Raw genomic sequence first — 19393 nt, forward strand, 5'->3', positions numbered from 1 at the left:
TTTGACTTTTATTTGCGAGGACCACATTGAGCCTCTTCAATTTTTTCATTCTCGCTACCCTATACCTGCGGGCCGCCAGAGCCAGCCAGAGCGCATGCGTTTTTCTCGGGTTGCCCCGACCACCACGCGAGGCACTGCGGTGCGCGTTTGGTTTTCTCTGGCTGAGTGAATTTTCACTTGGCCGAGTTTTGGTCACGTTCTGGCTAGCAGACGAGAAAAAGAAACAATAGTCGCTAAGCGCCATCACTGTGAGGACTCGGCGGATTGCACCGCGTTCGCTTGAGTGGAACTTCTCCAGAAAGTCTTGTCTCGCCGGCGTAGGATACCGAGCAATATGCGTATGGTTCTTGGTGGACCAATCATCTCACATTTTCTTCTATATGCATTCGGTAGCCACATTAGATGACCAAAGTAGGCATTGGATATTGGCCAGCTTACTCTCCCTTGCATTTTTTTTTCATTTCGGTGCCCCCGCCCCACAAAAGTAAGAAAAGAATACATTGTTGCGGAGCACCAAATTGTCGCATGGTGAAAGTTCGATTTTGTTACTTCTTTTGCGGAAAGTAATCGGCCACGGGACACTTCATTTGTCGGATACTCTTATTATATTATTGTGATAGTAATTAAATGGACACTTCAGGCGCATTCCGGCTATCGCCGTCACTCTAATTTTTCGTATGAAGTCCAAGGGCGCCGCATGCTGTATGTGCGAGTAAAAGCACAGGGGAGGGGGGAATGGGTGAGCCCATGATGGTGGCTTAGTCTTCTGTGCGCTAAGGAGAAAAGCGGGGAGCAAGCGCGCCGCCTTCCGTCGCGCGCGATACATCGGGGGGAGTCGATGGAATGGGGGCGGGATCTATGATTCTGTGAATTGCGCAACATGTTTATTTGCCTTGTTTGACGCATTATATACAGTGACTTATTCTTAGATACGTAGATTTATTGGAGACTTGCATGTATACTTAAATATCTTGTTGCGAGGTTTTCTGTATACGTGCAGTGAACTTTCTTTCAGTGACACTTTTTTGCCCTTTATCAAACATTTGTATATTACATTGTATCTTCGCATTTCTAATGAACGAGGGCGAGTCAAGTGAAAGTGAGCCTACCCATCTCGCGCAATAATGGCTCGGTTCATTACATGCGAGGCATGCGCGTAGCTAACAGGCATCTCTCATTTACAAAAGTGACACGCAGGCGTGAGGGTAAATGTTCTTTAATGCTCTCATACACTAGGTTGAACAAGATTTTGGGACGTAATGGACTCTTCAGAAGTTGAGCAGCGTGGTGCCATGAGATTTTTGACAGCTGAAGGTGTTTCCCAAAAATAAATTAGTCGCCGTATGGCTTCCATGTACGTTGAACATTGCATTTCATTGGCCACTGTGAAGCGTTGGAGTAAACAGTTCAAAGAAGGACGTGAAAGTTGCAAAAACGATTCAAGACCGGGCCAAAGCCACCGTGCAAACACCCTCAACAAAATTGCAAAGGTTGATGAACAGACGAGACAAGAGAGGAGGATAAGCATCGTTGAACTGGCAGAGCACATGAACATCAGTCACGGTTCGGTTCATGCCATAGTTCATGAACGTCTCGATTATCGGCTCTTGTGTGCGCAATGGATGGATAAGATTTTTAACCACCGCCAGAATACGGAGCGGTTCCGCGCTGTCTTGACTCATCTCATCCGGTATCACAATTAAGGTGACGACTTCTTGTCTGCAACAGTGATCGGGGACGAACCATGGTGCCACTACTACGACCCTAAAACACGAAGGCAAAGCTTACAGTGGGAACATTCGAGTTCACCACCCGCAAAGAAAGCAAAGACCGTCGTTTCCGGTGGAAAAGTGTTTTTGGCTTTTTTTTTTTCTCGATCGTTAGGGGCGATTACTGATAGAATTTGCTAAACCCGGTGAGAATATATCAATCGTTTCCGATATTGTGAAACGCCGGACCGGCTCCCTGTCGCGATCAAGAACAAATTACGTGGAAAATTGACGAATCGGGTCATCTTGTTCCACGACCTGGCTATGGTGTTGGGCTCCTCAGCACGAGGTCGCGGGATCGAATCCCGGCCACGGCGGCCGTATTTCGATGGGGGCGAAATGCGAAAACACCCGTGTACTTTGATTTAGGTGCATGTTAAAGAATCAAAGGTGGTCGAAATTTCCGGAGTCTTCCACTACGGCATGCCTCATAATCAGCAAGTGGTTTTGGCACGTAAAACCCCATAATTTATTTTTCAATTGTTCCGCGACAATGCCCTTCCCCACGTGGCTGATGTAGTTAATGCAAAACTTGGAAAGTTCAAATGGGAAACGCTGCAGCATCCGCTATACATCTGAGACCTGTCGCCATGCGACTTCCACATTTTGGGACAAATGGAAAAACAGCTCAAGGGAAACAGATTCGTGTCGGACGATTACATGAAAGAGTCAGTTGCAAGCTTTTTGAAGCAGCAACCCAAGGAGTTTTATGAGACGGAAATCACGTGACTTGTTAGTCAATGGGAGAAATGTCTAAATGCTCATGGAGACTACTTTTAAATAAAGTACCCCGTTTGTCAAATATGCGCATTGGCTCACTTTCATTTCACCCGCCCTCGTATATTTTGCAGAACGGCTTTGTGTACGTGCTCTCTGTTGCGACAATAATTTTGGGGCAATTACTCACGATACATGACCGGTGACAGCTGCTCCTGCACAATACATTGGAACAAATGACAGCGTCATTGTGGTTTTTCACTGGCTGTTGCATATGTACAAAAATGTAAACAAGGTTCCTGACTGACAAAGTTTCATTAACATATTTGTCCTCAACATGTTCACTTCATGGCCTTTACATTTTTCATATCAGTGGCATGCACTGCTTTGCTGGTTTCAAACTGATATTGTCACGTGGTAGTGACGGTGAAGAAAGAAGCAGTACGGTGGAATACAAAACTAGCTATTGGGCGAACCTGTGCCCACAAAACAGGCTACACTTATAGCACAACGATAGCGGCGAACACGGTCGGCGATCGTCGGAAATCTGATCAGCGGGTCAAGCGCGTCGGCTTTTATAGAGCAGTCGTCGAATGTTCCAGACTAATCGTTCGGAGCCGCGTGCCTTCCACAATGTTCTACACCATTCGCGTTACGCGATGGAATCAGATAACACAAGGTTCGGCGACAACAGACAGCCGGGTAGAAGCATCGATAACTTTCTAGAAACGTCGGATACATGCAGGCGCGTCCCTCGCTGTGCGATTACATTTGTTAAGCGGCGAAACGTGGTCGCCCGATAAAGATAAGTACACGTGTCAATACCCCCCTCTTAAAAAGCATCGATCCGATGTTGCAAACAAACGAAGGTAATAAAAAAAAGCACTCGTAGCAAAGAAAAGAACAAAAATGGCGAAGTTTGTCAGCGTCCGTAAAAGGGTTTAAGGCGCACCACGTGGACCACTTCAGATCGTGCGCGGCGCCGCTGTGAATGCGAAATGCCGTCTGGCACGACCTCATAGTCCAGAGCGCCAATACGTCGGATGACCTCGTAGGGTCCGAAATAGCGTCGGAGTAGTTTCTCACTGAGTCCTCGTCGGCGTATCGGGGTCCAGACCCAAACACGGTGGCCAGGTTGGTACTCGACGAAGCGTCGTCGGAGGTTGTAGTGTCGGCTGTCGGTCCTCTGCTGGCTCTTGATTCGCAGGCGGGCGAGCTGTCGGGCTTCTTCGGCGCGCTGGAGATAGCTAGCGACGTCAACATCGTCTTCATCAGTTACGTGTGGCAGCATGGCGTCAAGCGTCGTCGTCGGGTTCCTGCCGTAAACCAGCTTAAACGGCATGATCTGTGTTGTTTCTTGCACCGCCGTGTTGTACGCAAAGGTTACGTACGGCAGGACCGCGTCCCATGTCTTGTGTTCGACGTCGACGTAGTACATTGCTAGCATGTCCGCGAGGGTCTTGTTCAGGCGCTCCGTGAGACCATTCGTCTGCGGATGGTAGGCAGTTGTCCTCCTGTGGCTTGTCTGGCTGTACTGCAGAATGGCTTGGGTGAGCTCTGCTGTAAAAGCCGTTCCTCTGTCGGTGATAAGGACGTCTGGGGCACCATGTCGCAGCAGGATGTTCTCCACAAAAATTTCGCCACTTCGGCTGCGCTGCCTTTTGGTAGAGCTTTAGTTTCAGCAAAACGGGTGAGATAGTCCGTCGCCACGACGATCCACTTATTCCCGGATGTTGATATCGGAAACGGCCCTAACAAATCCATCCCAGTCTGCTGGAATGGTCGGCGAGGAGGTAAGATCGGCTGTAGTAATCCTGCTGGCCTTGTCGGTGGTGTCTTGCGTCGTTGACAGTCTCGGCATGTCTTGACGTAACGGGCGACGTCGGCGGTCAGACGCGGCCAGTAATACCTTTCCTGTATTCTCGACAGCGTCCGGGAGAATCCGAGGTGCTCAGCGGTTGGATCGTCGTGTAGGGCGTGCAGTATTTCTGGACGCAGCGCTGACGGTACAACAAGAAGGTAGCTGGCGCGGACTGGTGAGAAGTTCTTCTTCACGAGCAGGTTGTTTTGTAGCGTGAACGAAGACAACATGCGTTTAAATGCCTTAGGGACAACGTCGGTGTTCCCTTCCAAATACTCGACGAGGCCTTTTAGCTCCGGGTCGGCTCGTTGCTGTTTAGTGAAGTCTTCCGCGCTTATTATCCCAAGGAAGGCGTCGTCGTCCTCGTCGTCTTGCGGCGGGGGATCGATGGGGGCGCGCGATAAGCAGTCGGCGTCGGAGTGTTTTCTTCCGGACTTGTATATTACCGTGACGCCATATTCTTGTAGTCTAAGGCTCCACCGCGCCAGCCGTCCTGAAGGGTCCTTTAAGTTAGCTAGCCAACGCAGTGCGTGATGGTCACTGACGACTTTGAATGGCCTGCCATAGAGGTAAGGGCGGAATTTAGCTGTAGCCCAAATGATGGCGAGGCATTCCTTTTCAGTCGTAGAATAGTTGCTTTCCGCTTTTGACAGCGACCGGCTAGCATACGATATCACCCTTTCAAGTCCTTCTTTCTTCTGGACTAGGACGGCACCGAGGCCTAGGCTACTGGCGTCAGTGTGGATTTCGGTATCGGCGTCCTCGTCGAAGTGTGCAAGTACCGGCGGCGACTGCATGCGTCGTTTGAGTTCTTGAAATGCCTTGGCCTGAGGCGTTTCCCACTTGAACGCGACATCACATTTGGTTAGATGTGTTAGCGGCTCCGCGATGCGTGAAAAGTCCTTGACAAAGCGCCTATAGTAGGCACACATGCCAAGGAATCTGCGCACTGCCTTCTTGTCGGTTGGCTGCGGGAACTTTGCGATGGCAGCTGTCTTCTGTGGGTCGGGGCGTACTCCTGATTTGCTGATCACGTGGCCTAGGAACAAAAGCTCATCGTAAGCGAAACGGCACTTTTCCGGCTTCAGAGTGAGCCCTGATGATTTGATGGTTTCTAACACTGTCGCAAGCCGCCTAAGGTGATCGTCGAAATTTCCGGCGAAGACAACGACGTCATCCAGGTAAACAAGGCACGTCTGCCACTTGAGTCCGGCTAACACCGTGTCGATGACGCGCTGAAACGTTGCAGGCGCCGAGCATAGTCCGAATGGCATGACCTTGAACTCGTAGAGGCCGTCTGGCGTGATGAAAGCAGTCTTTTCGCGATCTCTCTCGTCGACTTCTATTTGCCAGTAGCCAGACTTGAGGTCCATCGACGAGAAGTATTTAGCGTTGCAGAGCCGATCCAATGCGTCGTCTATCCGTGGAAGGGGGTACACATCCTTCTTCGTGATCTTGTTCAGTCGACGATAATCGACGCAGAAGCGTAGGGTTCCGTCCTTTTTCTTTACCAGGACTACAGGAGAGGCCCACGGGCTTTTCGACGGCTGGATGATGTCGCGCAGCATTTCGTCGACTTGTTGCCTAATAGCTTCACGTTCTCGCGTCCAAACTCGGTAAGGGCTCTGGCGGAGTGGTCGAGCGCTCTCTTCGGTTATTATGCGATGCTTTGCAACTGGTGTTTGTCGAATCCTCGATGACGTCGAAAAGCAGTCTTTGTATCGTCTGAGAAGACTTCTGATCTGTTGCTGCTTACTCATAGGAAGACTTGGATTCACGTCGAAGTCTGGTTCGGGGATAATGCTCATCCGGGTAGATGCGGCTGAATCCGAGAGGACAAAGGCATTGCTGGTTTCCACAATTTCCTCGATGTATGCGATTGTCGTGCCCTTGTTGATGTGCTTGAACTCTTGGCTGAAGTTCGTTAGCATAACTTCCACTTGTCCTCCGTGGAGTCGAGCGATCCCTCTTGCGACGCAAATTTCACGGTCGAGCAGTAGATGTTGGTCGCCCTCGATGACGCCTTCTACGTCAGCGGGTGTTTCAGTGCCGACGGAAATAACGATGCTGGAGCGAGGCGGGATGCTCACTTCATCTTCGAGCACACTCAAGGCGTGGTGACTACGACAGCTCTCCGGCGGTATCGCTTGATCTTGTGACAGCGTTATCGATTTCGACTTCAGGTCGATGACTGCACCATGTTGGTTCAGGAAGTCCATGCCGAGAATGACGTCTCGTGAACACTGTTGGAGGATAACGAAGGTGGCAGGGTAAGTCTGGTCATGAATGGTAATTCTTGCCGTGCAGATTTCAGTCGGCGTAATGAGGTGTCCTCCAGCGGTCCAAATTTGGGGGCCCTCCCATGCAGTCTTAACCTTCTTCAACTGGGCGGCGATGTGTCCACTCATTACGGAGTAATCGGCCCCTGTGTCGACTAAGGCAGTGACTGCGTGGCCGTCGAGAAGCACGTCGAGGTCGGTGGTTCTTTGTCTGGCGTTGCGGTTAGGTCGTAGCGTCGGATCACGGCTGCGTCGTGTTGAACTGAAGTTGGAACGTCGCGTCGTCAAGTCGTCGTTCGTTGGTGTAGTCTTGCCTTCCTGACTTCGTCGGGACGGCGGCGTGTCGTTGTTATGTCGTCGAGATCGTTTCTTCGTTGTCTTCGTCGGCGGCGGAGGATTTTCGTCAGTTCGATGAACAGCAACCGCACCTCCATCGGTTGCTGCTTTTAGTTTTCCGGATATGGGCTCGCTGACCGGCCCCGGGCTGGGCCAGTGTATGGTCGGCGCTGCGGCGACAGGTAGCGGCCTGGTGATGGCGAACGCGATGGTCGTCGAGTGCTCCACTGAGTAGCGGCGAGGTAGTCGGCGATGTCACGAAGTCGTTCACCTTCCCTCGGGCTCTGTGCGTTGACGGCGAAGCCTCGCAATCCCAGGTCGCGGTATGGGCATCGGCGGTACACATGGCCGGCTTCGCCGCAGTGGTAGCAGAGCGGGCGGTGGTCGGGGGCACGCCAAATGTCCGTCTTCCTCGCGTAGGTGCGCTGGGCGACGGGTGGGTGTGCTGGCGGCGGCGGCGGTGGACGACGGAATTGCGTCGTTGCAGGGCCCTGGCGTGGTCGCGGAGGGGGACCTGGACGGCGTGCGACGGCGGCGTAAGTCATCGCTTCTGGCTGGCGCTGCGGTAATTGTGGTTGCAGTTCAGGAACTCCTAGCGATCGGTGCACCTCTTCTTTCAAGATGTCGGCGATCGAGGCCACTTGAGGCTGCGACGATGGCAAGACCTTGCGCAGTTCTTCGCGCACAATGGCCCTGATGGTCTCGCATAGATCGTCCGTAGCCAGTGATTGAATTCCGGAGTAGCTTGTTGGCTTGGTGTGTCGGTCGAATTGCCGGTTCCGCAATTCCAGTGTCTTCTCGATGCTCGTCGCCTCACGAAGAAACTCGTCGACGGTCTTCGTTGGGCTTCTTACCATACCGGCGAAAAGTTCCTCTTTTACACCACGCATCAGTAGACGTACTTTCTTCTCCTCGGACATTTCGGGGTCGGCGTGGCGGAACAGACGGCTCATTTCCTCAGTGAAGATCGCGATCGTCTCATTCGGCAGCTGCGCTCTTGTCTCCAGTAGAGCTTGGGCTCGCTGTTTTCGCACTACGCTTTGAAATGTTTGCAGGAAGCCGCTTCGGAAGAGGTCCCACGTCGTCAAGGTGGCTTCTCGATTCTCGAACCACGTCTTGGCGGAGTCCTCCAATGCGAAATAGACATGTCGTAGCTTGTCGTCGCTTGCCCAGTTGTTAAACGTAGCGACCCTCATACGTTTCCAGCCAGGTTTCCGGGTCCTCAAATGTGGAACCGCGGAACGTCGGTGGTTCCCTGGGCTGCTGCAGCACGATGGGGGACGCTGGGGCTGCCATTGGGGTTGCCTTGGCCACAATCTTCTTGGTCTTCTCAGGTAGAAGTCCGTGCTCCGGGGGCAGCTGTTGAAGACGGCGGCTTGCTCGGTGGTCCGGGACTACGTTGGTGTTCTGTTTGCGGTCTGGGCTGGGATCACGGCTTGTCGGGGGCGTCCCGTACATGAACGAAAAGCACCTCCACCAGATGTCACGTGGTAGTGACGGTGAAGAAAGAAGCAGTACGGTGGAATACAAAACTAGCTTTTATTGGGCGAACCTGTGCCCACAAAACAGGCTACACTTATAGCACAACGATAGCGGCGAACACGGTCGGCGATCGTCGGAAATCTGATCAGCGGGTCAAGCGCGTCGGCTTTTATAGAGCAGTCGTCGAATGTTCCAGACTAATCGTTCGGACCCGCGTGCCTTCCACAATGTTCTGCACCATTCGCGTTACGCGATGGAATCAGATAACACAAGGTTCGGCGACAACAGACAGCCGGGTAGAAGCATCGATAACTTTCCAGAAACGTCGGATACATGCAGGCGCGTCCCTCGCTGTGCGATTACATTTGTTAAGCGGCGAAACGTGGTCGCCCGATAAAGATAAGTACACGTGTCAATATAGATCTAAAGTTCGTGTGATATTTTACTTATTAAATAGAGAAAAACATAGAAACATTGATATCAGTTACTTCGGGCACAATTTTTGGCACATACGAGTATATCTTCTAATGAAGAAATACATATTTTGCTTGTTTTGACAGTGCGTAGCGTTCAAGAATTCGTTTGCAGCATCTTTGACAATGGCAATGCAGTTATTATTCGTATATTTGTTCCCTTGGCAAATTGTTTTAGAAGAAGCTCTTCTGGCTCGGGCCCAACTCCGACGCGGCCTATTCGAATACATGTAAAACGCAGAAATGCTTTTCTGAGATAACCCCTAGATCGCTTTTCATGAAATTTGTTGCATTGGAGAGCGAAAGGTAAATTCTAGTATCTGTAGGAAGCGTAATTTTGATTTATGGCCTGAATTTTGTTTTAAATATTTTGTACAACAAATACAACAAATTAATTCTTTTACAGAAACTAATCCTTCGTATATACTGCAATTACCATGGCCATTTTGTAGACCTTGGAACAGCTCCATTATTTCAACGCTACTCCCTTCTTCAAGCAGACAGTATATAAGAAACTTCTGATGACCATACCCAAACAAAAATTATTCACCAAAATAGACAACGATGAAATACCTCGTTATTCACTGCGCCGCAATACCAGACACTTACCGAAAACAAGAACAAATTATGGTAAACAAACATTCATATATCAGTCGACAGAAATAGTAATCAAGTTAGGAGAACTGTTAAACTTTAGTGCTTCAGAAAGCTCCTACAAAAGACAGCTTAATGCATTATTGCTCGCCGGTGACATTTGCTTTCACTAATTATTAACATTTTCCTTTTATTGCATCTGTGTGTAGGCATGTATGACCTAACAAAGAGTGCATACTGATAGAATTTGTGCTAATTTTTATGACGCTTACTGGTTTTAACGAACAAATATTGTAATCATTTTGTTACTGAAATTATGATCTCTTGTGCGAAATGTATGTACGTTATATGTGTATTCATTGTATTGATTTTATCCGCTGTTGTAACCGTGGAGTCTGGGACCTCTGTCAGGCCTTCGTGCCTTTAGTCCCCGTCTTCCCTCGCTCGGACGAGAAATAAAGTACATATGATGATGATCATGAAAAATTCGAAAGTGGGATAAAAATAGAAGCACGACGTTCATAAACCAATAGCTCTGCATCAAGAACAGATATTGCGGTTCTGTAAACGGCATCTATTATAAGAGTCAAACCGGACAAATTTGGTATGTCAATTTGCATCTTACTTAACTTGGTTACGTGGTGTACAAGGGTTCTGCAAAAGCAGTATTTCCATAATACTAAATTTTTTTATATTCATGTGTGACAAATCAGCTTTGTCCGCTGTAGATGTACTATTAGATGCGAATCACGGAATTGTGATATAATTTTTCATTCTTGAGTTACAGAGTATTAAACGGGACAGTTTCGTTTCCTGGACATTTGCGATTTTTGCCAATTTTTAATAAAGAATCGACAACCTAAATGAAAACTTCGAAACCGGAAATCAGTAGAATTCAAGTTTCTCTATTTAATGCGACAGACCTCATCAAATTTGGTGCAGTGGGTGCCGAGAAAAACGAATTCATTTTCTACGCGAATTTACGTAGGAGCACCTGAGCCCCCCTCGAACGAAATTTCTGGCTACGCCACTGGACAGGCTGTGCCGAAGGCTGTCCGACGGCCCATAAACAGGTTGCAGCCGGCCACCAATGCAGCATCAACACACATCCTTCTTAAAGCAGCCTCCTCGCGGCGGGAAAGATCGGCCGGAAGCCCGCTCCGCAGGGAGTTATCGATGCAAGTGTTTAAATGGGGACTTTCTTTTATTGCGACACCAATTATGCTGACACTTCAGACGCATTTCTGCCGTCGTCGTGATGTTCCGTATAAAGTCGTAGGGTGATAACGCCGCCGTCGCGCGTCGTACGCAGTATGTGCGAGTGAAAGCACGCGAGGGAAGCCGACGATCGCGACTTAATCTGGCGCGCGCAAAGGAAGAAAGCAGAGAGGAAATGTGCCGTCATCCGTCGCGCCAAACGTCGTGGGGGGATGTGATGGGCGAATGAGGGAGGGGAGCGGGGTTGCACCCCCGCAGTAACTGCGCATTTCGCGACCGGGCGCAAGAGGAAGTGACGATCACGGCTCAACCTCGAGCGCGATATATGGAGGAAAGCGGGGAGGCAGCGCGGGACGGAGGAGGGGGGGGGGGGGCGCTGGGCTTCGACTCTGCCAACAAGCGTCGGCCGCGCGCGGTGGCATCCTTAAGAGGGATGTGCAGACGGCTCATACCTTTGTGCGTCCTGTATCCTCGCCGCTCTTGCGCTGAATCAAAATACCGCACGAAGGTCACTTCGCTCGCTGTTGCTGCCGTGCTTGCTCACACCAGCGTTTTTACAGCGAGTGTCCGCGTTCATCAAGCGTGATGTCTTCATGTTTCCGTGTGCGCGCTGACACCTTGCTTGTTAATTCAGTCAGTGAGAGCATGCTTCCAAGTTTACGCGGCTGATAGAGCTACTATCCTTGCTTTGCATAGCTGCCTACTGATTTGCTGTCGCGAGTGATGCTTCGCCTTTCAATGGAAACTGCGACTTTCTTTTGTTAAACGCGTGAGCGCTGGTCGTTGCGGTAAGACCGCCGGTGGATATATGACTGAAGGCTTGTGACTGGCTGCGTCCTCCTGAATCTGTCCCGAGGAAAATGCACGGGGTATCCTGACTGTTATTCACTATCCAGACACTTCGCTATGCAATCTGCCTGCGAAAGGTGATCCAATTCATACATTGCGCAGGTCCTTCGCCGCGTGGGTCGAATCTCTATATATAATTAGTTTCAACGTTCTTGTCCAAGCTTGCGCAATCGCAACGGAATTTCTAGCGAAGCCATTAGTGCAACTAGCCCCTCTTCTCCACCACGCCCCCTCTCCCATCTGGCATTCTTATATATCGCAGGGCGAAAACTCCTACAATCAGTTAAACATCCGATGATTTGCTACAACGCACCTAATCAGCCTCTAACTTTAACAATCCATGCCGACACATTATCCTCATCTCACCCAGACAGCCCTTCAAATTTTATGCGCGATGAAATTTTGGGTTCCTCTGATATGCGCCCTAATTTTCAAATGTAGAGCTTTCAATGACGCTATCTCCAGCGTTTTTAGTTTTCGCGTTCGGCAGTTGTAGTCGCAATGAGGGCTTCGCCGTGTAGTACAACTTCACGGTGAATGCCAGTCCAATATCCCTCCCCCGTCTCTCCCCGATGACTCGCAGACGCGAAACGCATCTGCAAGGGCTACTTCAACAAGACGGCGCTGGAGTTCCGCGACGGTGAGTGCGCCGGCACGGTGCCGTACATGGCGCCGGAGCTCATCAAGCACCGCCCGTACGGCCGAGCGTGTGACTGGTGGTCAGCTGGCGCCACCTTCTACAAGATGATGACGGGCCGAGTGCCGTTCCGGGCCGAGGGCAAGGACTTGCTGAAGGATAAGATCGCCAACGAGCCGCTCAAGTGGCCCAAGGTCGAGGTGCATCCACACTCGGCGACGCCCGAGGCCAAGGACATGGTCTTCAAGATGCTCAAGAAGAACCCCGTCGAGCGGCTGGGTTCGACCACGTACGCCGAGATAAGGGGACACCCTTTCTTCGCTGGCTTCAACTGGAAGTGGCTGGCGACGACCAAGCAGCTGTGCGACATCCCGGCCATCGGCGAGTGCATGATCCGACGCAAGGAAACCAGCAAAGGGACGGAGCGGCTAAGTGAGTGCTGTTCTTGTTCTCTGTCGAGGGTCGCAAAACGAGGGGGACGCGACGGTGGCGAGTGCGTGCCACATTCCACAGTGGACGTCTGTCATGTCGACCCTTGCGGGACCGCAAGGTTTACTCTAAATGTACGAATGGTTGAGGTAACAAACGGCAGCAAAATTAATTCAGTCAAACATTTTCTATTGCTCGAAGTAGTCTCGCAATCGACAGGCTATTTGAATGGAGCATTGAAACTATACAAGTCGTCGTCCATCAATGCCCAGGAATTATTGGCGTCATCAGCGGAATTTATTGTGTTTTCAAGCTTTTGATAACCCCTGCGTCCGTGAGAAGGCGCCAGTCGTTAACAAATTAACCGAAGGTACGTGCTTTCGAATTCGAACTAAACGATATTTTTCCTTGTGAGCATGTAGCTTTGTAAGAGTTGTGAGAAACGTCTACTTGTGGCTGCGTCTCTGTAGTTCAGATACGCTAAAACTCGTATACTCAGTCAACTTCCCTTAACTACAACTTGGTCATTGCGGCTTTTCGCTTAATTCGAAAACACTGGAAAGCTCCGACTATATATTACAAATTGCCATGAAAGGAAAGCTCATTCAGTTCGAACGCGAAAGCATGCATCATGTAGTGTCGTTGAGTGTAAATCCGAGCGGGAAGAAACGGAGTGGACAGGGCAGGCGCTCAATTACAACTGAAATTTAATGAAATGTTTTCCAGGGAGCGGAGGGCAGCACATGCGCAGTCAAAGGGCTGATACAAAGCTCAAGTATAATCACATGCAAAAAATATTAACGCCCAAGCAGATATCTGATTTCTTTATCCGTCAAGGCAACTGACGGGACACTGACACCGACACGCGTGACAGATTGTGCGTATATCTGGCCAGCCTCAATAATTTCTCTCGTCAGTGTGTCATTGCACTTGTTTAAAATGGATGCATTTCTAAATAGCGGAGTGCAACCGCAATCTTTGATGTGTGCAGGTGGGTGCATGCCACCCGCAACAGCCTTTAAAGACACCGAGGGCTTTCCGAGTCGGTCCTTTACACATCGACACGTTTGGCCCATGTAAACTTTACCGCAGCGGAGCGGAATCTGATAAACGACCTCAGTGGCGCAAGACACCAGGGTGTTTACATGTCTCTTCTCACATGCATTTTTTGCACTTCTCTTTTCGCTCCCATTGCGTGTTATGGAGCACAACCTCACGAGCTAGCAGGGGGCTGCGAAAACTACGTCCGCCTCATGCTTGCGTCCTATTTTCTTCAGGTTGTGCGAAATTGCATGCATGTAAGGCATCGTCACAACCTGTTTTTGTTTCTGCTTTTCCTGTGTTGCTGCGGCGGTTGCCATTTTGAGCTTCTTTAAGAGCGATCCACCCACGGCCACGAAAAGACTGGAGGGAAAACCCGAGCTTTCGAGAAGTGACACCTGCAAACTGAAGCTGTGTTCGACCTTGTGCAAACAGGACTTTCTCAAAGTCGAATTCAGGCACGACAAGGTGATCCGCCTTTTGACGAGCTTAGTGTGTGAGGAGTCATAAAGTAGAAGGCTTTTCTTGGAGCGTGGTAAATATTCCCAACAAACATGGTCGTCTCATTTAACATACAAAGCGAGGTCTAAAAACTGCAACGCACCATTTGGGGGAAGTTTAAGGGTAAAAGGCAAAGAACATGAAGTATTATTAAAAAGATCTTGTTGATGAGTTTCTTGTTTTTTTAAGTGTACCGAATGACCAAACGCCCCTATCAGCACCTAATAGTGTTAGATCGACTCAGAAAGTCCTCGGTGTCTTTAAAGGCTGTTGCGGGTGGCATGCACCCACCTGCACACATCAAAGATTGCGGTTGCACTCCGCTATTTAGAAATGCATCCATTTTAAACAAGTGCAATGACACACTGACGAGAGAAATTATTGAGGCTGGCCAGATATACGCACAATCTGTCACGCGTGTCGGTGTCAGTGTCCCGTCAGTTGCCGTGACGGATAAAGGAATCAGATATCTGCTTGGGCGTTAATATTTTTTGCATGTGATTATACTTGAGCTTTGTATCAGCCCTTTGACTGCACATGTGCTGCCCTCCGCTCCCTGGAAAACATTTCATTAAATTTCAGTTGTAATTGAGCGCCTGCCCTGTCCACTCCGTTTCTTCCCGCCCGGATTTCCACTCAACGACACTACATAATGCACCAACTGGCCCAAGTCTATGCTCCTCCCTCTTCAGTTATTGCTACTCCCAACGACAACCCTTCATGCATGAAGTGGTTACCAAAGACTTGAAAAAACGAGAAATCTAGCAGACGGCGTTACTGCATGCCTAGGTGTGTAGCTGTTTTAGTTTTATCTTTTAGTGGCCGACGCTCCTGCCCCCTGTGCAGCCATCAATTTGCGCACTTAGGTCCCGCCGTGTCACGCTCCCATATCTAACAGTCTGCTTCGTCGGTTCAGCAAAGCGTCGCATAGCAATTGCACAGCGCTGTCTATCGAGGTAAAAGAAATATTGATAAGGTTCTTGAGAAATGCGTCATCAGCAGGAAACAAATCGGCGAGAAACACGGTGTGAAGAAAAGCAAGGTTTTCGCCCTATAGCCAACGGTGTGTAGGGGGAGGGGGGAGGAATTGCTTTCTTCGTTTGTCCATTTGGAACTCGTTCATTTTGGTGTCGTTAGTTCAACGCACCTCTAGGATAATTCGACCAAATCAAGTGGTTCCACAAGTGTCAAATCAGTGGGAGTCGTCTGTTTACGTCAGTCAGAGTATGTCCCTCATTTTCAAGGTGAGCGGAAACACTAAGAACATGCTGAATGGCATTGTAATGCTGACAATCGAGGCCGCCTTCGAGGAAGTCAACATTGTCTGCTTGCTCATTTGCTGGCGTTCGGGCACCCGCCAATCTTGATATAGAACTACGACGCCTACCACGACCGCAGTGTTTGATCCAATTGCCTACACAATGAAAATGGCGCTGTAGTTTTGTGTGCAAAGGAATGACAGGAAGAGGGAGCTTGCAGCTTGAGTAGCCTCTTTTTTCAGATATTTAAAACACCTTAAATATGAGCCTGGCAAACAGTGTTTCCTCCACAGCAATGGCTAAGGCTCCACTAAAGAACGCGTAAATTTTCCTTTTTTCATTATTACGCAACACGTTTTGCTAAAACTTAAGTTTTTGTGCAAGGGTGTACATTTATATGAAATTTTGTTACGAATCGGCTAATAGTGAATTTTCAGACAAAGTCGATTAGCGACCGAAAAGTCCCACTGCGTATCACAGAGAATAAAGCATCGAATAACCAGCAGCTGTTTTCGCAATTAATCTAAAGCTAAGTTCATATCCTAGCATTCCAAAACGTTAGCAAGTTTCTATCAATACATTACTCGTCATGAAGGGTTGTTTATTAAACGCACAAATGGAGCATTCGTAAGCAGTTTGTTCGCTTACAGAGTGCTCTTCAAGAAATGTGAAATATCGCTCGATTTCTGCAAAGTTTGCTTCCTTGAGCGACGCAACCTGTTCCAATACGTAAGTTTTATACATATATACTAAGAGTGGCCGGACAGGCATGTGCGAAGAGCGTTAAATAATTGTATTTGTAGTCGAGAGCCGCACCAACAAGGAGGGCGTGGCAACTTTTTTTTTTCCTCAAACAAAGTTGGTGGTCATAGCGAACACCTCTTCTGCAGCGATTTCTCATTGTGCCTCTGCATTGTGCCTTCCCCTTCGTGAAGCAAGCACCTTGCAGTTAGGCTGTCTGTGTGCGCGTCTCTTCTAGAGGGGGGGTTAGGGATGCCAGAGACTTGCGAGCCGCACCTGGACCCGTGAGAAGGAACCACACTTTCTCCACCCCTGATGTGTACTACGCCCGCGGGAATTAAGTTTATTGTACTTTTTATACATTCTGAAATATTCGAAAGCTATTCAAAACATTATCGTGCTTACGGACACTGACTATTCCATTCGAAGATTGAATGGGCTATTGCGCTATTCTATTCGTTATTACGAAGTTTTGTAAGTCCGCACAGCCCTAGCAAACATGAGCAGTGTACCTGTGGATCGCAATATTTCAGACACGAGAAGGTCTGTGCTCACCGCGCACCGCGTTTAACCGGAAACCTTTCTATTTCTTCGATTGCTTAGATGCTATTTGTATTGGAATTTAACTGCATTTGTTCCGCCACAATGTTGCGAGAGAAAAAAAAACGCGTCAGAAAACTGTAATGAAAGATTTAGGAGAACCTCGTACAGAGCGCAGCATGCATATTCGTTATGGACATTTTGTAGATAAGGATGCTGCGACCTCAAGTTGATTCCACTTTGATGCTTACTTTCTTTATAAAGTAGTAGAAACTCCGCATGTTTGGGGTAACCGAAGTAACTGTGCCCCCAGTTGAAAGAGGGAAAGCACGGGGAACTCGGGAGATGGAAATCCAAGATGGTGAGCAAAACGAGGAACAAGGTAAAAGCGGGGGCCAACGTTTCGACAAGCGGACTTGTCTTGAAAAAGACAAGTTGGCCCCCCGCTTTTATCTTGTTCCTCGTTTTGCTCATCGCCCGGTTAAAAGAGGCAGACAGAATAAATTTGTCATTATTGGGATCAAGGTTTTGAAGTTGATTTAAGCATGATTATTTCCTTCGTACAAAAGGGATCTCCTTGTACCACCCTCTTTTGTAACAGCCGGTGCTTGAGGCTGCCTAAGGTTTGCGGCCCAGGGCGGCCTCATGGATAAATTCAGTGTGAGAGGCGAGAGCGCCCCTGCCCCCCATAATTGATGCTTTTGCTGCACATGGTTGCATACCAAGTAAGTGCACAGCAGGAACCAGACGAATGTGCCATAATGTATACTTTAATTGGGAAGCTATGATCACCATGTGGTTCTTGCAGCGCTCACAAAGAACGAGCACAAAGGGAAGACAGCACACGCGCCGTTCTGTTTCTTTGTTGTTGTTTTTTTTGCGCTGCAATAACCACATGTTGCAGACACATCAACTTGCTCAGTTTTCAGTTCTAATGAAGTTATGATCATATTTAGACCCATCCCCTCCAGACGCGGGTTGGATACCACACAGCACCGAATAAGATTTAAAGGTTATACTTTGTCATTGAACAGCAGTGTATGCCCAGTGGTCCAAGTTAGCGTCAGAGATGTTCATTGAAAGCGTCAATATTCCGGCATTCCTACAACGCATCGCAAGAAATTTCACGATAACGGTCCTACCATATTTTCCTCTATAAGTTATGTTGTAAGTTTCTCTGTCGCCGCGACCGTGGCTAATCGGTGACGGCATTACAACGAAAACGTTTTGGAAGCACGACGCCCCGAACTTTGTACTGCAAAGCGCAAAACGATACGATGCTTGCGGCACGAAAGCGCAATGCCGTGTACGTGATTGCATATGGCCACGCGCGTGCAGCCGTCAGTGCCACAGCCAACACGAAGAAAAAGCCTCTGTACAAGGTGGAGGACATGGTGGACGTCGAACCTGCGACACAGCGGGCGCTCTACACCTACGCGTCGCCGAGCTTCAAGAAGATGATCAACTTTGTGAGTCCGCCCACGTCACCGACGATCAGTTCTCTGCAGAATTGGGCATACTACTCGAACTTTCTTTTTAATGCTAGCATATGAGTGGCAAAGTGGAAAAAAAGTGCGTGTGTGCGAAGTGCGCGCAGCTGGTCACGTGATAGAGGTATATACGTACGTACGTGTGCGGGCGTGCGTGCGGTCGTCTGCTCCGTACCGCCGTCAGTTGCACTTCGCTCCTCGAAGTGCAACTGGCGTGTGTCGAGTGAGCTCCTAAACAACATTTTGCAATATGGTGAACACGATTTCATAATTCATGGATCCCGGAGCACGACGCAATGCTAGCAGATTTCTCTCCCATTTACCGCTAAATCCCCACTCAAACATTCAAAGCGAAGCTTTCTTTGCCTCTTCCTTCGACTTTCCCACTGCTGCTGCTGCTGTGGGCTGCTGTGGGCTGCTGTGGGCTGCTGTCGCGCACACCGCGTCGGGGTTGGTTTAGAGCGTGATGACAGCACAAGTAAGAGAGAAAAGACGACGGGAGAAATTCGTTTTCACCCACCACGTCGAATGTGCACAATGCCTTCTGGAGCTCCATGGCCGTCGCCATATTAGCCGCTTGACAGCTGTAATTACCCGTGACTTCCCCCAGAAGCAGTGCAGAAACTGCAGCGCTTCCCTTTCTATTAACGTGCGAGGCCAGAGGGGACGCAGATAGAACTGTAGACATGAGAAGAAGGAGAGGGAGGAGAAGAGGCAGTTCCTATACAAGAGAAGGGGGGACGTGACGTGGGAAGGCAAGGAAACCCCACCACTGTACGACAGCGGTTGCGGAGAAACAGGATAAGCTTAAGTTCAAGGTACGATGCAGCACGCTGCTGCTATTTCTGAAAAATAAACGTCATGCAAATATGTCAAGCGGGCAACTTACGCAAGGCTTCCAGAAGCAGAGCCGCATTAATTAAAGTCCACCGCAGGATCCAGGAGATACTACGGGAGCGGTCGACCGTTCTGTGCCCACCGCGTTAGTTTGCGGCTATTGCATTGCTAGAGGTCGTGGATTTGATCCAAATCGCGGCAGCCGCATTTAGACGGGGGCAAAATAGAAAACGCACGTGCACTTGGATTTTGGGACACGTTAAAGGACATCACGGTGTCAAAATTAATCTGGAGTCCGCCACTACGGCGTGCCTAATAATCCGAGTGTGGTTTTGGAACG

At 49.3% G+C, this 19393-nt stretch overlaps 1 protein-coding gene across 1 annotated transcript in view; it reads left to right on the forward strand.

The window, feature by feature from the left end:
• Positions 1-19393, forward strand: part of LOC142558313 (uncharacterized) — a 113221-nt gene that overhangs the window by 42359 nt on the left and 51469 nt on the right. The window contains exons 6-7 of the mRNA XM_075670462.1: positions 12162-12647; positions 18065-18195. Coding sequence (XP_075526577.1) covers positions 12162-12647; positions 18065-18195 — 617 coding nt within the window. The remainder of the gene's footprint in view (positions 1-12161; positions 12648-18064; positions 18196-19393) is intronic.

Source organism: Dermacentor variabilis, chromosome 9 (assembly GCF_050947875.1).
Source record: "Dermacentor variabilis isolate Ectoservices chromosome 9, ASM5094787v1, whole genome shotgun sequence".
NCBI classification, from domain to species: Eukaryota; Metazoa; Arthropoda; class Arachnida; order Ixodida; family Ixodidae; genus Dermacentor; species Dermacentor variabilis.